Source organism: Ixodes scapularis, unplaced genomic scaffold (assembly GCF_016920785.2).
Source record: "Ixodes scapularis isolate PalLabHiFi unplaced genomic scaffold, ASM1692078v2 PGA_scaffold4__175_contigs__length_147842914, whole genome shotgun sequence".
NCBI classification, from domain to species: Eukaryota; Metazoa; Arthropoda; class Arachnida; order Ixodida; family Ixodidae; genus Ixodes; species Ixodes scapularis.
In genome coordinates, this window is record NW_024609879.1 from 11,035,335 (window position 1) to 11,054,496 (window position 19,162).

General features: G+C 46.8%; 1 protein-coding gene across 1 annotated transcript in view; it reads left to right on the top strand.

Annotated features, from left to right (window-relative positions):
- The first annotated feature begins 10,809 nt into the window (after nt 1-10,809).
- The window catches only part of LOC115312126 (A disintegrin and metalloproteinase with thrombospondin motifs 16-like), a 189,702-nt gene continuing 181,349 nt past the window's right edge, over nt 10,810-19,162 (top strand). The window contains exon 1 of the mRNA XM_040216799.1: nt 10,810-10,870. Coding sequence (XP_040072733.1) covers nt 10,810-10,870 — 61 coding nt within the window. The remainder of the gene's footprint in view (nt 10,871-19,162) is intronic.

A 19,162-nucleotide genomic window follows, 5' to 3' on the forward strand; every position in this document is an offset into this window, starting at 1 on the left:
TGCTGCCGACGCCTCGTGGAAACGTTCTGTCATAATGGATCGGTAGTTGGATGGCGTTGAAGCTTTCACTTGAAGCACCCATCCAGTAGTAGGAAGGAAGCAGGAGGGCCTGAACAAAGAAGAACATCGGCTTAGCGATCGTCATGCTCCTGTGACATCCGCCAAACCCACTGAGCCGAACTTGGTGCGTCGCTCCTTTTGTAGCCGTGGCATCCTCAGACGTCAGAAACCGCATGACTTGAGGGAGGGTCCCTTTGCTGCCGACCCCTCGTGGAAACGTTCCGTCATGATGAATCGGTAGTTAGATGAAGCTGAAGCTTTCACTTGAAGCACCCATGCAGCAGTTGAAAAGAAGCAGGAGGGCCTGAACAAAGAAGAACATCTGCTTAGCGATCGTCATGCTCCTGTGACATCCGCCGAGCCCACTGAGCCGAACTTGGTGCGTCGCTCCTTTTGTAGCCGTGGCATCATAAAGACGTCAGAAACCGCATGACTTGAGGGAGGGTCCCTTTGCTGGCGACGCCTCGTGGAAACGTTCTGTCATAATGGATCGGTAGTTGGAAAGCGTTGAAGCCTTCACTTGAAGCACCCCTGCAGCAGTTGAAAAGAAGCAGGAGGGCCTGAACAAAGAAGAACATCGGCTTAGCGATCGTCATGCTCCTGTGACATCCGTCAAACCCACTGAGCCGAAATAGGTGCGTCGCTCCTTTTGTAGCCGTGGCATCCTCAGACGTCAGAAACCGCGTGACTTGAGGGAGGGTCCCTTTGCTGCCGACGCCTCGTGGAAACGTTCTGTCGTAATGGATCGGTAGTTAGATGACGTTGAAGCTTTCACTTGAAGCACCCGTGCGGCAGAAGAAAGGAAGCAGGAAGGCCTGAAAAAAGTACATCGGCTTAGCGATCGTCATGCTCCTGTGACATCCGCCGAGCCCACTGAGCCGAACTTGGTGCGTCGCTCCTTTTGTAGCCGTGGCATCCTCAGACGTCAGAAACCGCATGACTTGAGGGAGGGTCCCTTTGCTGCTGACGCCTCGTGGAAACGTTCTGTCATGATGGATCGGTAGTTAGATGAAGTTGAAGCTTTCACTTAAAGCACCCATGCAGCAGTTGAAAAGAAGCAGGAGGGCGTGAACAAAGAAGAACATCGGCTTAGCGATCGTCATGCTTCTGTGACATCCGCCAAACCCACCGAGCCGAACTTGGTGCGTCGCTCCTTTTGTAGCCGTGGCATCCTCATACGTCAGAAACCGCATGACTTGAGGGAGGGTCCCTTTGCTGCCGACGCCTCGTGGAAACGTTCTGTCGTAATGGATCGGTAGTTAGATGACGTTGAAGCTTTCACTTGAAGCACCCGTGCAGCAGAAGAAAGGAAGCAGGAAGGCCTGAAAAAAGTACATCGGCTTAGCGATCGTCATGCTCCTGTGACATCCGCCGAGCCCAATGAGCCGAACTTGGTGCGTCGCTCCTTTTGTAGCCGTGGCATCCTCAGACGTCAGAAACCGCATGACTTGAGGGAGGGTCCCTTTGCTGCCCACGCCTCGTGGAAACGTTCTGTCGTAATGGATCGGTATTTCGATGGCGTTGAAGCTTTCGCTTGAAGCACCCATGCAGCAGTTGAAAAGAAGCAGGAGGGCCTGAACAAAGAAGAACATCGGCTTAGCGATCGTCATGCACCTATGACATCCGCCGAGCCCACTGACCCGAACTTGGTGCGTCGCTTCTTTTAAAGCCGTGGCATCCTCAGACGTCAGAAACCGCATGACTTGAGGGAGGGTCCCTTTGCTGCCGACGCCTCGTGGAAACGTTCTGTCATAATGGATCGGTAGTTGGATGGCGTTGAAGCTTTCACTTGAAGCACCCATGCAGTAGTAGGAAGGAAGCAGGAGGGCCTGAACAGAGAAGAACATCGGCTTAGCGATCGTCATGCTCCTGTGACATTCTCGGAGCCCAATAGGCAAGCGTACGTTCGTGTCAACCATACTTCGTCGTCCTTGTACAAAGCAAGCTCTGGAGTGCCTCAGGAATATGTCTTGGGCCTCATCCTCTTTGATATTCTTGAAAATGATGTCTCTCAGTTTATATGAAACACCCCATTTTCGTAGTACGCTGATAATATAAACTATACAAAAATATCGGCCCTAGAGGATTGCATGACGCTTCAGAATGACGCATAGTCCTTCGGTTATTCGTGTTTAGACAATGGCCTCTGTTTGAATATTTATAAAACAAATATAATACCATATTCTCGCAAGGCCCACGATATATGTTTTCCATTTAGTTATCATGGCGAACTTCTGTCACGTGTATGTAAACTGAGGGACCTTGGTGTTTGTTCTTGATTCCACTCTGAGATTTCACACTCACGTAATCAAAGTAGTTCAATCGACCTTGCGGAAGTTAGGTGCCGCGTTTCGCAAACAAAGGAATTCAAAATAATTCTTCTCCAGGGATTTTTTTTGGTACTCCTCTCCAGCTCGCCTGCACATTTGCATTTAATAGCATTATAATCAACAGTCCGTCCACTTTTTCCACACTGTACTGTTCCTTAGTCAGATCCAAGCTCGAGTGCGCCTCGGTTGTTTGCAACAGCATTTAAAAAACTTGCAGTTCAACTGTCGAATGAGTCCAAAACAAAGGTATATCCATTTTAAATATCGTTACCTTGAGGAAGGTACTCTTTGCTTAAACGTTGCCGCCTCGGTGGCTCCGAGGCGAGAGCGCCGGCCTACGGATTCCCAGGTGGCGGGTTTCAATCCCGACCGAGGTCCCCGCAATATGACGGAGGCTTATGCGGTGAAGGCGCCGTGTAACCGAGCTTTCGGTTGCACGTCAAAAGATCCCCAGGTGGTCCAAATTAATCCTCAGTCCTCCGCTTGCGCGTGCCAGATGCCCGTCGTAGGTTTGGCATGTAAAACCCGCAAATCTGACTTTTTTGCTTAAACGTTGGGTCGAACTCGAAACTCGTCAACTTCAGCTTGCAGGAGAGTCGGGTGAAGGAAGATCGGTTATTTTTGTTTAAGACCCTGCACGTCTTGATTAACTCTCCCAGCCTTCTGTCTGAAGTGAGCCTTAGTGTTCCACGTGTGCCTGCACGGAATCAATTATAGTTTTATATACCCTCCACATTTTAGCCACTTATACCTGGTCCAAACATCGGCAGAGTGTTATAACCGTTACTCTGATGCACTTGATATTTTTAACTCATGCTGGAGCAAGTTCGGAAATGCTGTTCGATACTTCCTCTTTCAAGAAGAGGGCTGATCAGCTGAAGGGTTGAAGTTTGTCAGTACGATATCCAATTATTTGCTTTTTGCTCTCACACCTGGTGATGTATTTCTTTTATGCTTTTTATTTTCCTTGTTTATTTGAGTGGCTTTTGTACCTGTTAATACTTTTAGTCTCAGACTGGTGGACTACGTTTCCTTTCTGCACTCGTGTGTATGTGTGTTTGTATGAGTTTGTCGCTTTTTTAAACTGTGCTAGGACTAGGACCGATTGTATTGTTCCTAAAAAACTAATAAACACTGATTGATTGAGTTATTGATTAGTATATTTGATTACTAATATTATTATCATTATTACTATTAATACTATTTATAATATAAACAACCAAAATTTTGAAAGGTATGAATTCTACGTAGTTGACATATGAATGCTACCTAGTTCTTTAATATTTTATGGTAATGACTGAATATGTAATCCCTGAATGTATAGTGTTTCATAACGCTGATAATGCCTTGCGTCTTTCACGACATGTACGTTTTGCGAGGCAGTTTGTACTGTGCAGCCTAAGATTGGTAAACTGATATATTGGTATACTTCCAAACATTCAAAAATCGTTCATATTACAATAATGCTTGTCTTCTTCTGCAGTCTATTAATGTCAGAACAAAAACTGCGTATTCGATCATATAACCTCTTCATTAGACAACCCCTCTAATCCATGGCAATATTGTTTATTATCCCTATTTAAATTTTATTGCACCTCTTACAAAAGGTCCTGCGACATGACGTTGACGAGTAAACTTCCGCAAGTCCGCGCCTAGTATATGAGTTCTTTGTAACTTTCCATCGCTTCGACTTATGTTTTTTTCTAGAGAGGAATCAGACGAGTTATGTCTTAGAACGAAACTGGATCGGTGCGTAGCCATAGAAATTTGTGAACAACGCAATAATCACGTAGTGCTTTGAGACAACGCAAAAGTATCAAGTCAAAGCACCCACTGTTCAAGCAAAATTCATTCATAAAAAGTTGTTTTTTGTATTATTTTTCTTTTTTAATTCCCTCGCTGCCAGCGTACGCTATGCGAGTACGCTGACCTTTGTAAGATAACTTTTGACTTTTCGGATAAGTCTGACGTCTTGTAGAACGTCCGTGGTAATCACAGTTAAAATGTAACTCACTTGCCTTCTCCAAAGGTTTTCGTACGTTGCTGTTGACTCAAGTGTCAGCCCATTTCATTTCTTTGTCTTCTTTCGGAAGTGACTTTACATTGTACTTGGTTGGAGTGAGTGCTGAATTTATTTGACCATTTCCTTCTTCGGCGAGTCTCATTCATTCGCAAGACGACGTACTCGAGAATTTCTTCTGCAATGAGCTTCCGGAAACAAGTAAGGCTCACTTATTGATAAATATTGTTAGACCCCATCACGGGTTTCTTATGAGAAGACTGAATTTCCTAGGGGAAACATGGGCGACACTTTTAAGAAATGTTATACCCAACTTGTTTCTCAACGCTATCAGAGCTGCGTGAGTTAGTTTTTTATGTGTACGTATTTTTTTAGTGTGTTGTTTTTGTCCGCTGTGTAGTTTTAGTGGGACTCACCAACTCGCCCAAGATGAAGTATTGACTACGTCTACCTATCGAATATATTGCGAAACGGCGGAGTCATGCCTCGAAGATCGAAGATGTGTCGAAGAAGTGTCGAAGATCATTTCTGCATCTTCGACACTGCAAAGAGCCTGTATGTTTGGGGCTTTCTTTGCGATGTAAAATTGGTGAGTCACTCAGTGCTATTCAATTCAAATCGCTGTCCGCCCATCCTCATTAGACGTGGGCACCAACACGTGCATTGAAGCCAAATACTAGGCGACTTCTACGTGGCTCGTGATTGGATCTGGTGGTCCGTAGCTTTTGCCTTTAGTACATCGTATGGTGAGACAAAGTATAGAAGTTTATTACAAACCACTCCGTAGACAATTACAAAAGTGCAACCGATCTGTGAAATGTGAAGAATCATTCTTTTATACTACTGAGAAGATTGCAGAGCAAACAAGAACCGAGGCAATCAAGACGATTATGGCAAACGTTCGGGGAAATTAATCTCCCGGCTGCCGCGAGAATAGACGCTGCATAATTCTATAGATTGCCTGGAAGTGTACGCGTAGAAGAACGGTCGATCGTTGCCAACAAGTAGGTTGCAGTGCACTTACCATGATAATAGCGGACCAGAAAGATGCAATCCAAGATATATGTTGACACGGTGTAAGCAGGCCAACCACACAAACACAAAAAATGAGAAGGAAGGCTCCTTAAGTTTCAACACGTTGCGACGCACAAACGGTCATTTATCGAACCCAACCAAACCGCAAGAATTCCTGACTTTTTCGAAGAAGCGTTTGTTGCCGATATACGCGCAGGACTTTGCAAACACTGATAGCTTTGGTGCACATTCAATACGTTGTCGAGATACATCCTAATAGGGAGTTTTAGTAGACCGTGTTTCCCGCTCCGCTATCCCTCCGCTACGAAGAAACCGCCACTGCGCCTGCGCGCCGATGGCCTTGGCTCAACGTTACTAGAACACTCAGTTGGGAAACTCGCCGTCGAAACCTGGTCCGCTGGCGTCCACCGAGACCGAGCTAAATACGACAACAGCGCCACTCTTTATCATTTGTCTGTACTGTGGTCACCTTGAGCTTCTAAAAAGCATGTTTTTGCGTAAAAACAAACGGAAAAGACTCTTTTTGTATGAAATTTTTTGGAGTTTAGGACAAAATGAAGGGCGCGTGATGTCTTTATGATCTTTAGTTTGCAAGGTTTCGCGGAACAATTAATATTGTTTTTATACAACCATGCCTCATCGGTACTTTCAGCTAGCGCGTCCCGACCTAGGTCCATGCGGCGCGTGCGCTGGGGAGACGGGGTGGCACCCCTGTAACCTCTTCGCTGTGTCTTTTTCGGCGCAAAATGCCGATTAAAGCCAAAATAGAAGTAACGTGCAGTTCCTCGAGTGGCCGCTGCGGGAGAAATGGCGGCATTGTGTTCACCATTAGCTCGGTTCTGGTGGACAGATTGGGACCACTTTTTCAGAGCAGTCTCTATGGCAGTTTCCGAACTGAGTGGTTCTAGTACGTTGCCTTGGCTGTAGAGTTCCGGGTAGCGGAGCTGCTTAGCGGAGGGGCTTAGCGGAGCGGGAAACACGATCTACTGAAACTCGCTGATAAGACCGCAAGGAAAAGCGACATATCGAAGCAGGTAGGACGAAAGAAGTTCGAACTGCAACCGACAACAAGCAGACAAAAAAAAAAAAAAAAAAGCGGCTGCAAGCACGCGCGTTTCCGGATCTCGGAGGCTGCTATGCTTATCAGCGTGTAGCTCTCGCGCACCTTGGTGCCCTCCTTTCTCTCGGGTCACGTGATCAGAGAGGAGGAATGGGGCGCGGTCAAGCAGGTCAAGGCGCAGGACACCGGGGCCCCCCGAGCCCCCCACCCCCCACCCTCTTCTTGGGTATCAATGCGTTGCAGCCTCGGAAAGCAGGCGAATCGCGCGCATTTCCGCACGCTCGAAGGCTGGAAATGGCGCCCGCCGGAAGCTCGGCTTGTGCCCCAGCGAGGAAAGCACTCAGCGCGAGCTCGTAATTTGACTGCTGCAACGGCGGGCGTGCTCGCGCTATGCTCGATGTTTTAGCAGCCAAGTGTTCGCGCGCTACCCTCGCTACGTCTTCAATAGACCGATCTTACCAAGCGTTCGGCGCATGCGTGACGCCGCCATAACTTTAGTTCGCAGGAGGCAGGCTGCAGTGCACAAGACGGCTCGTGCCGCCTCATGCTGCACACGCGCAGAGCTCCAGCGAGGTTGTCACACGTGCAGAAAGACTAAAGCTCCCTCAATGCATTGTGGCAGCGGTGGCGTAGTCAAACTGGCTGGTGAGATCGGTCTATTGAGGTGAAACGGAGTCCAGAAGGGTATTCTTTCATGCGGTCGCGTCTTCTGCGAGAAAGTTCCGAGCTGAATAAGTAAATTGAGGCAACAAAGAACGCCACAGTTTTAACGTTCTACCAAAAATATTGCTTCGCCGAAGTCGCTCGTTTACACACAAAAAAAGAAGAAAAAACAAGATCTTGTTTATTGCAGTGGCATTATAAGCGAACATCAGCGCAATCAAAATATAAATATAATTACTTGCATTACGCGGACAATTTGAAATCGATGTACCGGCACTCCCGGCCTTCCGGAAACAGAAACCGAGGCTGAAACAGGCGTACCCATGCCGCCGATCTGTACGTTCAGTATCAAACGGTTGTCCGGAGGGCCGTTTGCTTAAACCGGTGCAGTTTGCCGGTCACCGCTCACCCGTCCGTGGAACATGGTCACCGGTTTAAGCAAACGTGCGACAACTTTGCCCAAACGAGTGGCCCATTTTTCCAGAGGAGTGATCCCTTTGCTAAAAGAGTGACCTTTTTGCCCAAATGGGGAACCGTTATGGCTCATACGGGAGACCCCTTTGAGCCATACGGGCGACCCCTTTGACGAAGTGATAAACGGTATGGCTATACCAGGGGTGGCCAAACCTCGGCTCGCGAGCCGCATGGGGCTCTTTGCTGGTCACTGTGCGGCTCGCAGATCCCTTGTAAAGGGACCCCCCCCCCCCCCCCCCCAGACCGTTCTGCGTTTCCCCAGGAAAGAAAAAAAGGATTTCAGAATAAAGAACAGCTTGTGGTTTGACAGCCTTGCGCCCCCATACGTGCAGTCGAACCGCTTTTCACTCGTATGTTTCCACAGATCCTGTTTCTTTCATTGTTCGAGGGAATTTGCCGGATCCTAATTGGAAAGGCATCAAGGAGAGGGACTGCCAAAACATGCATGCACTTTAGCTTGGGGTCGAGGAAATGTTCTGTCTCACGGCCTTTGTCACTCGCCGGTGACACTTGTCCCCTTTAAGTAACGGTTGTTCCCTCCATATCGTTTCTTGCTCAAGTTCGCGAAAGCGCGGGTTGACCTCATTTATTGCTTCCGCAGACGTTATATTCAAGTTCACAGAAGACCAGGAACATTCTCATTGCCATTTTTACCGGCTTGCAGTTGTGACCCGCAAGCTGCTTTTTTATGCTTTCGGGGGGAAGGGGGGGGGGGGGGGGGTATAACCAGGCAGCGGTGTTTGTTCCCTCCACCCCCCCCCCCCCTTTCGGCGAATCCCGGACAAAAGCTCACCGGACAAAAGCTCACCGGAGAGAAGCTCACCGGACAAAAGCTCACCGGACAAAAGCTCACCCATTTTTTCACAGACCCGGACAAAAGCTCACCCATTTTTTCACAGACCCGGACAAAAGCTCACCCATATTTTCACAGACCCGGACAAAAGCTCACCACGAGAAAATTTCAGGTTGGTCTTAACACGAGTGCGGACAACTTAGGTGCATGCGTGCGAAACAAAAAGGCAACGATAAATTAAACCTGACAGGCACATGGTTTGTTGATTTTAGTAGAAACAAGTTTATTTATCGATTGGTTAGAAGCGAATGCAGTCCCCCACTAGCTCCAGCAGTTTTGGTAGATCTCGATGTACATGCAAGCCCTCGCAAATATTTCTAAGACGATTCTCCAGGTGCAGAGTAATTTTTCGCACCCGCTTTACGGCGGGCTCACCTCTCCGGGCTTTTGTCAATGCCGTGGCAACGAGCGCCTGATTTTGCTGTAGGCATTCAATCGGCCTCAAGACGCTTGGATGGGCGTGGCCGACGAGCTTCTGGAACCCGGTACTCTATCCTTCGCAGGTGTTGCTCATCCGGTCTTTATCTTGAAGAGTGGTGTCGTACATATTCCACCGTACCGGGGGAAGCTCCGGTCGCCGTCGGCGCAGAGTCAGGCGAAGGGAAGAATTCGCTCTGGGTGCCGCCGCAGATGGAACAGAAGCATAACGGAAGTGGCCGTTGAAATACGTGCAATCAAAATGGTCCAGCAGGTAGCCGATGTCACCGGTAGACTTTTCCCTGGTGGTTACTTCTTGTTTAACAAGCTGTGGTGGAAGGAACCCGAGCCTATCTAAAATCCCGCGCAATTTTTTTAAATTGGCCATCTGTCTTGTACTTTTCCAAAAGGCCGAACTCCCGTTCTTTCAAAGTATTTTTAAAAAAAATTCTCAACTCAATGGTGGATGAGGTACAAGTTCTCCTAAAAATGGTCCAATGTCCATTGCGTCCGCAATTTATTTCAGCCCGTGTTTTGCCCGGATAGTAAAAAAAAAAGAAATCGAGGTGAGCTTTTGTCTGGGTCTGTCAAAAAGCGGGTGAGCTTTTGTCCGGGTCTGTCAAAAAACGGGTGAGCTTTTGTCCGGTGAGCTTTTGTCCGGTGAGCTTCTGTCCGGTGAGCTTTTGTCCGGTGAGCTTTTGTCCGGTTACCCTTTCGGCGGATCTTATACTCCGCGACATCTTTTCTTGGCAATGCAGTGGAAGGTACAGGCCCGCGTCCCCTCTCCCATTTTGAGTGTGCGCGGGCTCTCCTCCTCTCGCCGGAAATGGGGGAGGAGGAGAGCCTGCGTACACTCAAAATGGGAGAGGGGACGCTGGCCTGTACCTTCCACTGCATTGCCAAGAAAAGTCGCGTAGTATAGAAGGTTCATGATTTCCTTTGCGGCTCTTAGGCCGGGTCAGCCTGGCCACCCCTGGGCTATACTGTTACCGGTATGAAACCGTTTACTTTCATACAAACGCCAAATGTTTTTTTTTAGCAGGGAATTTTCTTTTTTCCATCTCATTTTTTCTTTTCCTTTTCTTTTTTTGTTTTCTTTATCTATCTGTTTCAATTTTTTTTCTTAATGATTTTTTGTATATATCTACTTCAAAAAGCATCCTCCTATTTCATATCCGATGTCTTTTTTTATCTTCCTTCTTCTTCTTCTTTATTCATTTTTCTATTTGAAATATCTCACTTCTTTTTGTCTTCTTTTCTCTTGAAAATTAAACGGCAGTCGTCAGTTAGCGCTCTTTCCTGTCTTCTCGTTCTTCCTTTCGTCGTTCTCGGGATATTTTTTACTAACCGAAGCACCTGGCTGCAAATATGTGTCGCAGGTACACGTCATTGGAAGCGCTGTGCAGGCGCTTGTTTTGTAGTTAGAATACTTACATCTTTAAACAAGTTTTTAAACTACGAATTTTTAAATTTTTTCTTTGTTTGTTGTTTTGAGTTTTAGTCATAAAGACCGCTCCCTGGACAAAACAAAAGTTAAAGTAAACTTGATCTATTAAATTTTCTCTTTAAATTTAGTTGCAATACGTACTCAACATTTTCTAACTGGCCTCTAGGATTGTGATAAAGTTTTGTTGGATGCAAGTTTATATTTTAGAGAATTATCGTTCAATATACCTTTGACCTCATATTACACGTAGAAAATTGCGGAGTCTTTGTTTTTTTTGATACGTTACCGTCACTCCATGTAGAACTATCTTTTTGAAAAGTTGCTTGTCCTTCCGCAGTTAAGGACCGAAATATTAAAAAAACGAGACTGCGAGCACATTCTGCGTATCGCCAAACATTTCGTCGTGTATAATTTAATTTTGCGGTTTTTGTATTACAGACATTATTCACTATGCTGGAAGTTTTTAGGGTGGCGTTCATTTGCGCAATTATTTACGTAGACGTCGATTGCGGTGAGTACTGTGATTTTTGATTAAATGGAAATTTAGAAAATAAGATTGGCATTTATTTCTAAAATAGTATGAATAAATATTTTTTGTTAAAGTTTGTTGCTATTATGATTATTTTTATGTTTTATGATTTATTCATTCTTAAAATTGAATATTTTTCTAGTTTATTTTGCGTCATTTGTTTGTTTCGAATGCGTTTGTTATAAACAATCAATTTCATTTTTGTTTCGATGCCAAGCGAAGTAAAGTCTGAAAACCCCCTTTTTTGCTTTATTTAATTTATGGTAAGCTTGCTGACCACTCGTTGCGACTTTTTTTTTTATTCAGTAATTCAATACAACTTTAAGTGCATTTTCATTTGCTTGCGGCGTACGTATTCATTTATAACAAAACAGTGTATTGCTAATCTCATCGTTTCAGAAACAGCCTATGTATAAAAACTCCTCTTGCCTAAAGACATGGTACTTTTTAGCATCATGGTAGCCTAGGCGATTTCGCCCCATATACATGAGTACCTCTTTCTCTTCATGTGATTGTGAAGTGAGGGCAAAAAGTTGCTGCCTCGATGCACAGGGACAAATAAACGGCCACCGTATATGCAGTTCTAGAGAAGAAGCCATTGTTTTTTATGCTATTTCCTCTCATACTCAGCTTATAACATACTGCTCCTATAAGAGTGCATAACGCAAACAATGGAATATTGGAGCATCTCTCTTTGATTCAAAAGGAGGAACCTCCTAGGTAAAATTTGTAACTGGGGTGTATGTACATATATAATATGAAAGTGCAACCTCTCTAAGTATCTAAGATATACTTTTCTCGTATTCCTGACGTATTCGATTTTCTAACCATTCATTCGTTGCAAGTGATTACCAGGGCAGACTTGTCGTGGCCTAATCAATTCACAAAGACAGAGTTCAAATACACGGCCATATTAAATTACGATTCTGTCCTATCCTCTCCCCTCTCTTTTATAAATTTTGAAGGAAACATCTTTTTTTTTTTTTCTGTTTCGGTTTTGAAGGTAAAAACGCGGCGCCATCTCTTTTAGCACTTGTTAAAGGCTGGTATTTTCAAATTTCTTAAAACGTAAATTTACTCGACCGTTCTTAAAAAAATAACAAAAAATTGCTGTTTAATATGAAGGTTTTGTCCCCTAGTTCATATTAAAAGCATACAGGTGAAGATGTTTTTTGCCATCAGTCTCAACAAAGGCGGATCGAAAAGCACCCTGAAGACAATTACGACTGCTTATGTGTAGGGATGCGAAAGTATTTATACACGCAGTGCATTTTTACAAGCCGCGCGCCACGCCCTCTTTTTGCACACGGCGCTCCGGCGGTGACCTCACGCTCTGCCGCTGCGCAGGCTTGGCGACCCCGCCAATTTCACGGCTTTTGGGACGAAGCATCTGCGTTGCTGTGTTTTTCTTTGTGTTTTATTTCTGAGGCACGTCCACTTTGGCCTTGAAAGGCGCGTGCGTGATGGTGTATTTTTATGGCCATTCTCGGGCACAACGCCGACATCTCTTCGGGTAATGGTACATATCAGGCTTTGGCCTTAGAATTGGTAGACGTCATTTCTTGTCTAATGTGCTTTTACTTATGAGAATTTGTCACCTACATGTACGACCGTTCAGCAGCCTTTTGTATAGCTGGACACTTCCATTACACACGTAATGAGGTTTTGGCTGTGTCTTCGAGCGCTGCTCGAGCCATATCTTATGTGGCTATCAGCTCGCCTGAAATGTCCATCACCTTTGACTGGTTACACATGAGTCATGTGGAAAAAATGTTGTCTACGTCACTAATGTGCTACTAGTCAAAGCTGATGGAATTTCCGGCAAGTCTGGGATCTGTGGCCGCGGCGCTTGACCCGGTAAAATTGCCAAATGACGCCTCGCCAACACGTCCTCGCGTTGATCGCAAGGAACGCTATTCCGCTGGCCGAAAATGAGAGGTCAGAATGAAGTGCAGAATAATTAGTCTTTGATTACTTGTTGAATTGAGTTCTAGGTTCTTGCTGTGAAAAGCCGCAATAAACTAAATTAATTAACACGACATTCTAAGCTTCATCCTTTAACCTTCTTACCTTGGAAAATGGCATGGAATAATTCACTTCTTTATTATAGTTTGTTCAAAACTAATCCTCACGCATCATATATAAGTCATAACTACAACCGAACTGCAACTATAACCTCTGTGAAACGTTCATTATTATTGCCGAATCTAGATTTCCGTAGACAGCATTCTCCTTTATTTGTTTTTCACTAAATTTACCACTATCCTTCCCCGCGGCATTATCTACTAAAACCCCCCTTATTTGCTATTCGCCTAGATCGCCAAAACAAAGTTGACGTTCTTTCATGTCATAACAACCCGTTGTTTCACTGGTGTATTCCTCGCACGCCTGTCAAATAAATCTCCCCCTCCCCCACCTCGCCCCCACTTTCCTCGTAAACTGCAATCGTTCATAGCAAACTCCTTTTAAGAATGCTATTTTTAAAGGGCCCCTGAAAAGAAAAAAAAAAGTTTTTTTTAAGCAGTCTGGTTGGGACACGCGTGTCAAAAAATGAAATTTACGCGAAAAAAAAAAAATTTTAGAGCAATATGGACGGCGAGAGATTTATTTGAAATTTTGCGCGAAAATTCCAGGTCATTCAGCTCGGCTTCTCATTGGTAACGATGGTCATTCAAATCGGCTTCTCATTGGCCAATAGAATGAGTGACAGCTTAGATGTTGGTTATAAAATCTTCGTGATCTCTTGAAATCGCCTTCTAAATCACATATTTTAAGTTTTAAGAAACAATCCATCGAATGAATGTCGCAATTGTTTACAAACGTTTTACAAAATCGTAACTTCCGTTCGGACACTACAACAAAACAACAAACATAAGCTTCGCCATTTTGTTTTCTGTCGTGGTCGCCGTCTCGTAACTCGTCTCGCGTAGTTTTATCGCGTTTATATGTGAAGACCTTCTGAAGAGCGCGTGTTGCTTGTGTTATTTATTCATCGTAAGTACTTGAGAAGTGGCGCGGGGTGACAGGTTTTTGTTTTTCTGCTCTTCTTTGCGTGATTTCTGTGTCCCGTTTACCCCATCTTTCGTTTGTTTTCTTGAGCGCGCCAGTGCGATTTTTCTTTTTTTTTTTTTGAGATGTCAAATCCCGTAAAGCATTTAGCGAAGGCACGCGGCACCGCACTCAACGTTTAATAAAAAAAAATCAGTTACCACTGCGTGTCCTCGCGGCGGCTTGAAGGGTCGTGCGGCTCGGACGAACTCGTCGAGGCACCTGCTTCGCCGCGGCGAAGCGGGTGCCTCTTCGCGAGCGGTTTTCTCGCGGCGATCGGAGCGGATGCCTTTCGGCTGGCGAGGCGTGTTTTCGCACGGGCGAAGGGCCAGCTGCTGGTCGGGGTCCATTGGGACGGCTATGTACTGTGTGTACGACCACGGTGACCACGGTACGTGCACGGTACGGCGCGGTACGACGTGCGACCGGCAGACACGGGCTGTGTTCCAAATCTCCAAATGAATCCGAGTTACTTCGGCGGATCGCATCACGTGACAGCACAGATTGAAAAACGCTGGACGCGGGTAGGTTTTAGAACACCAAGGGTACACTACCCTTACTGTAGAGTAAGATCGAGTGAATTTTGGAACACTGCCAGGAAGTAGCAATGGCTCTTGTGCGGCGCGCAGCCAAGCCAGGCAAGCAGCCAAGCCGATCCACTACGAAGGGGCGGGGAGTACCTCTCCTCCACGCGCCCGAAATGCCGAGAGAGAAAACAAGTGGAAAGGAGGTGACTACTGACTAAATTGCGTCTGGCACAGTCAATATTGCTCCGAAAAAAAATTTTTTTTCGCGCAAAATTCATTTTTTGACACGCGCGTCCCAACCAGACTCTTTTAACAAAAAACTTTTTTTTTCTTTTCAGGGGCCCTTTAACCAATTCTTTTCTTAGCAAATCGGTTTACCCGTTTATTTCGCTTTTGTGTTCTCTGGGATTTACTCTACCACCTCCCTCTGTAATGCCGTGTGACCAGGAAAATTAATAATTGATCTGCTAAAGAGATTCATATAACTCCATAACCTGATGGCAATTTCCCCGGCCACCGTGGCCAGTAGACTGAAGCGTCACTTTCGACTACATACATTTCTAGGATTAAATAGTCTCGGGTTTATATTTTTCAATTATTTTAGTGCGCAGCTCTTAGAAGCCCTTTTCCGGGTTGAGCGTCGTCGCGGTCACCGTCGGCGTAACCGCGCGTCACATTATGGAACGTTTTTCATGATAAAGTCACACCTGACGTCATGTGTGACGTCACGAGGGTTACCGTCACGAGGGTTAGGAGCCTTACCCTCATGACCGTCACCCTCGTGAGTTTAACCTTCCTTTCCCACATGAGGGTCACGAAGGTAACGTCACAACGTCACGCTCGTGACGTCACGTGTTACGTCAATATAAAAAACACCTGACGTAAGACGTCACCTGTGACGTGACGTGACGTCAGACGCATCTAACATTGCCAATATTCCCGGTAAAATTAGCGACGCAATTTTGCGCTAAATATGTCGGAAAATTATTCCTGCTAAATTTATCATCGTCGCGTCACAGTTGACGACACGTTTGGCTTCTAGAGGGTAAAATTTCCCCGTTAAATTTACCAGAAATGTTTACCCGCTAAATTTAGCGAGGGTGGACGAGGGGCATATTCTCCCCTCGAGGAGGAAGAGGGTGGGTATCTCCCCTGTTCCTCTTCGAGAGCTGCGCTCCAGTTTGGCGTTACGGAGAATTGTAAACGTCTTTCATTTTCTGTCTTTTATTTTCGTTCTATTATGAACGCAAAAATCACGTAATTTAAAGAATAATTCACCTTCGGAAGACTTTTTATTTAATATCTGTGTTTCTAATTGCTCTGAGTAGCGCCTCGGCTAGAGCAGTTTCCATCGCATTTTTGCTTCTGTAAAATAATGGGAATGTTCCTGACCGTCAAAAGCCTTGACGCTGTGGCTAATACAGCAAAACGGGAGTTTCACAAGCTACGATTCTCGTCCGAACTCGGTGCGATTTCCAGTAAATGTGCGATTAAAATCGCAGTCGCACTGTCGCAGCGGCTGTGCGACTGGTTTTTACCAAGGTAATATTTTGTCGCAGAGTCGGTGCGATCGTGCGATCTCGTCATATAGCCCCTTCCCCTGCAAACAGCGAGCGCTGGGCGCGCGCTCGCCGAGCGGATTCTTGTTTCCCTCGCGAGATGAGAGCAATCCCTCCGTGTGCCGCTTGTAGATCTGGAGCCAGGGGGCGCTCGCCGAGCGCCTCCAACCGCTCCGTAGAACAGTGGCGGAGCGCGGCGAGCGGTCCGGAGTAGTTCTGCGCGCAGCCTTTTCCGGAGGAGTACGGTCTGTAGACGTCTCTCGCAACGTTTCGGTTTCGTTATCGACATTCCCGCGGGGGCGCGAAGAAGTTATCGCGGCTTTTTTGTTTCAATTGCTAGGTGGGCTCACTTGGTGTGTTTGTTTTCGTTCCCCTCGTCATGACCGACTCGCCCGAGCATACGGCGGCGATGACATCGTTGCAGTTAATTTCAGGAGGTCTAATTAAACGCGGTGACAGCGACGAAGGTACCAGCTTAGCTGCAGCTCGAGTGACGACGAGGCAGCCGTTTTCGGCGAAGTGTTTGCCGAGTCGTTTGGCTGGCCAGCGAAGAGGCCCAAGATACCGCGTTACGTCGAAGGCGTTGTGCGCGCCTATTCGGATGAAGAGCTAGCTAGGTATGTCGTTTGTTCGTTTTGTGGTCTCTGTAATCTAATTGGAATAATTAGAAGACAACATGCCAAATACTCCGCAGATGGAAGTCGTCTTTGGAGATGACGATCGCTTTACGGCATACGTGTTTGGTATTACTTAGATCCTACGGCTCGTACAAACACTTCTAGCCTCTTCAGCGGGCTTATATAACTGTAAGAAAAAATAAATTGTGTCTTAACGTCGGGGTCACCGTTATTCAAGTAGCAAACAATCAATTTTTTGTGAAAGCATAATGTTCCGATCAGAACTTGATGCTTTCAGCAAGATATCAATGGGAACCGCAACTGTTCAAAAGCGAGGGCAGACGCTCTGGAAGCGGTGGCGCTGGGAGCGTTAAGCGCGATCCAAACCAACGCTTCTTTTTGCGCCTGTAGATCGTGCGGCTGCGGATGTGACGTATTTTCGTGACGTCGCGCCGCTTCTTCGCTCCTTCCGGGCGCGCACAAGAAAGTTGGTTGCTTTCAACTTCTTTCTCAACGCGCACAAAAACGCGCGGTGACGTAGTAGGGCGCTCCTGTGTCCCGGCCAATCGGTGGAGGGCAAGCTAGTTCCGGCTCCGCGTTTCTCGCCGTCTGGCTGCCCTCTCCTCCCCCCTTTTATTCTCTTCCAACATGACAACGCGATCTCTCTCTCTCTCTTTCTCTCGCCGTCTGGCCGGCCAGTCTGCCGCAGTTGCACTTTGCTTGTGCGCGCGTGCCTGCGTGCGCGCGTGCGCGCTCGCCCAAAGTTTTGCCCGTCCAAACCAAAGCGCACGGTTCTGACTCAGAAAGCGCGCCCGGAAACAGCAAAAACGCCACGAAATGCGTCACATCCGCAGCCGCACGACCTACAGGCGCAAAAAGAAGCGTTGGTTTGGATCGCGCTTTAAGCGCGATCCAAACCAACGCTTCTTTTTGCCAGCGCAAACGCACCGCTCCGACTTCAATGCGTACCAACCAACGCGGCGTGGTTTCGGTTTCGTTTTCTCTGGGGTTCTCACTGCCTACCTTCAGTACCGGCCGCGCGGCGGCGCGCCAGTCGCGTCGCACGGAGTGTATACTTCGTTTAAGCTTCGGTCCGAGCGCGGCCGATGTTATGAGCCGAAAGACCAATCAAACAACCCAAAAAGCGCAGCGTCATGGCGTGCTCTCTGCGCTTGATGGGACTAGCCGGCGGAGGAGCACGCACAGAGAGACGGCGAATACCGGCTGGTCCTATCAAATGCAGAGAGCACGCCATGACGTTGTGCCTCTTTCGCTGTTTGATTGGCCCTCCGGCTAACATCGCCCACGCTCGGACCTAAGCTGAAACGAAGTATGGATGTACTTTTATCGAACCGCAGAAGGCCTCGAAGCAGCCACGAATTAGTTTACTGTTTGTTGCAATATTTTGGGTACTCACCTCCAATTTTTATAGCTGGCACGTTCGCTGCCGCTGTTCCCTCCGTCGCCACACTGGCGGATGCCATGACTCAAATAAAGAAACGTGCACACTGGGCTCGAAAACGCAGATCGGAACACACGAGACGTTCCCTGCAGCGACTGTCAAGTGCCTCAAAGCGCCTTAGTCAACGGAAACAACCCACCAGCGGAACTCCAAGGAGCGCTTTTGCCGGCTTTTTAGTATCGCGCAGGAGATCGCGATTAAAAAAAAGAAAAATTAATAGAATTACGTTTTTAACAATTTTCACCCTCACCAGGCGGCGGAAATGAGCCTTCAACTAAGTGTTGTAGATGATAAAATCAAGTCAGTCACCACTGCAAATTATCACTATTAACATAAATTCAGTTACGAAATTTTACAAGCTGAAACAGCAGTTATCATGAGAAAACTCGCACGCACATTGCGAGCGTACCCCATGTTCATCGGCGGTACAGCGTTCGGTGCGCGCTCCATTCACGAAATGTTCCGAGCGAAGTCGAGAGGATGGCGTTGAGGAAACGCCTTTTCGGTTAACGGACGCAATCCACTGCCGCCGGAGACAGGGGTCATGTGGAAAGCGATGGAGCTCAGAGACATTGCAGCTGCTCTCACCTTGTCGGATTCCTTGCAAGCTACATATGTCCTGGGACAGTATTCCATGCTTTCTGTTTTTATTCGTGCACCCTGTGATCCAGCAATGGAGTTCCGATGACCGGGGGACTGTTGCCATCGAAGCCTCTCGCTTTAATTAAGTTTGCGAGTTTAAAACAGAAAAGAAAGCGCGAACGAAGCTCGGGCACAGCAGACATCCAACACCGGCGAAGCCTCTCATCCGGGAATTTTACTCTTTCTACACAATCAGAAAGGGGGAAAGCGCCGGTAGCCCTTTCCCCTTCTCTCTCTCGTCCTCTTTCAGTAAAACGGTCTATACCGCTCCTTTGGGATCGGGGAAACAAGGTGCCGTTTGACTAGGCTTTTCGCGTGGTTTCATAGCTGGGAGCTGCCTTCACATGACAGAATAATTTAAGGTGCCGTTTGGTGCGGCTTCAAAGCTGATGACGCAGGCTCGCTCCATGGGGCAGTTA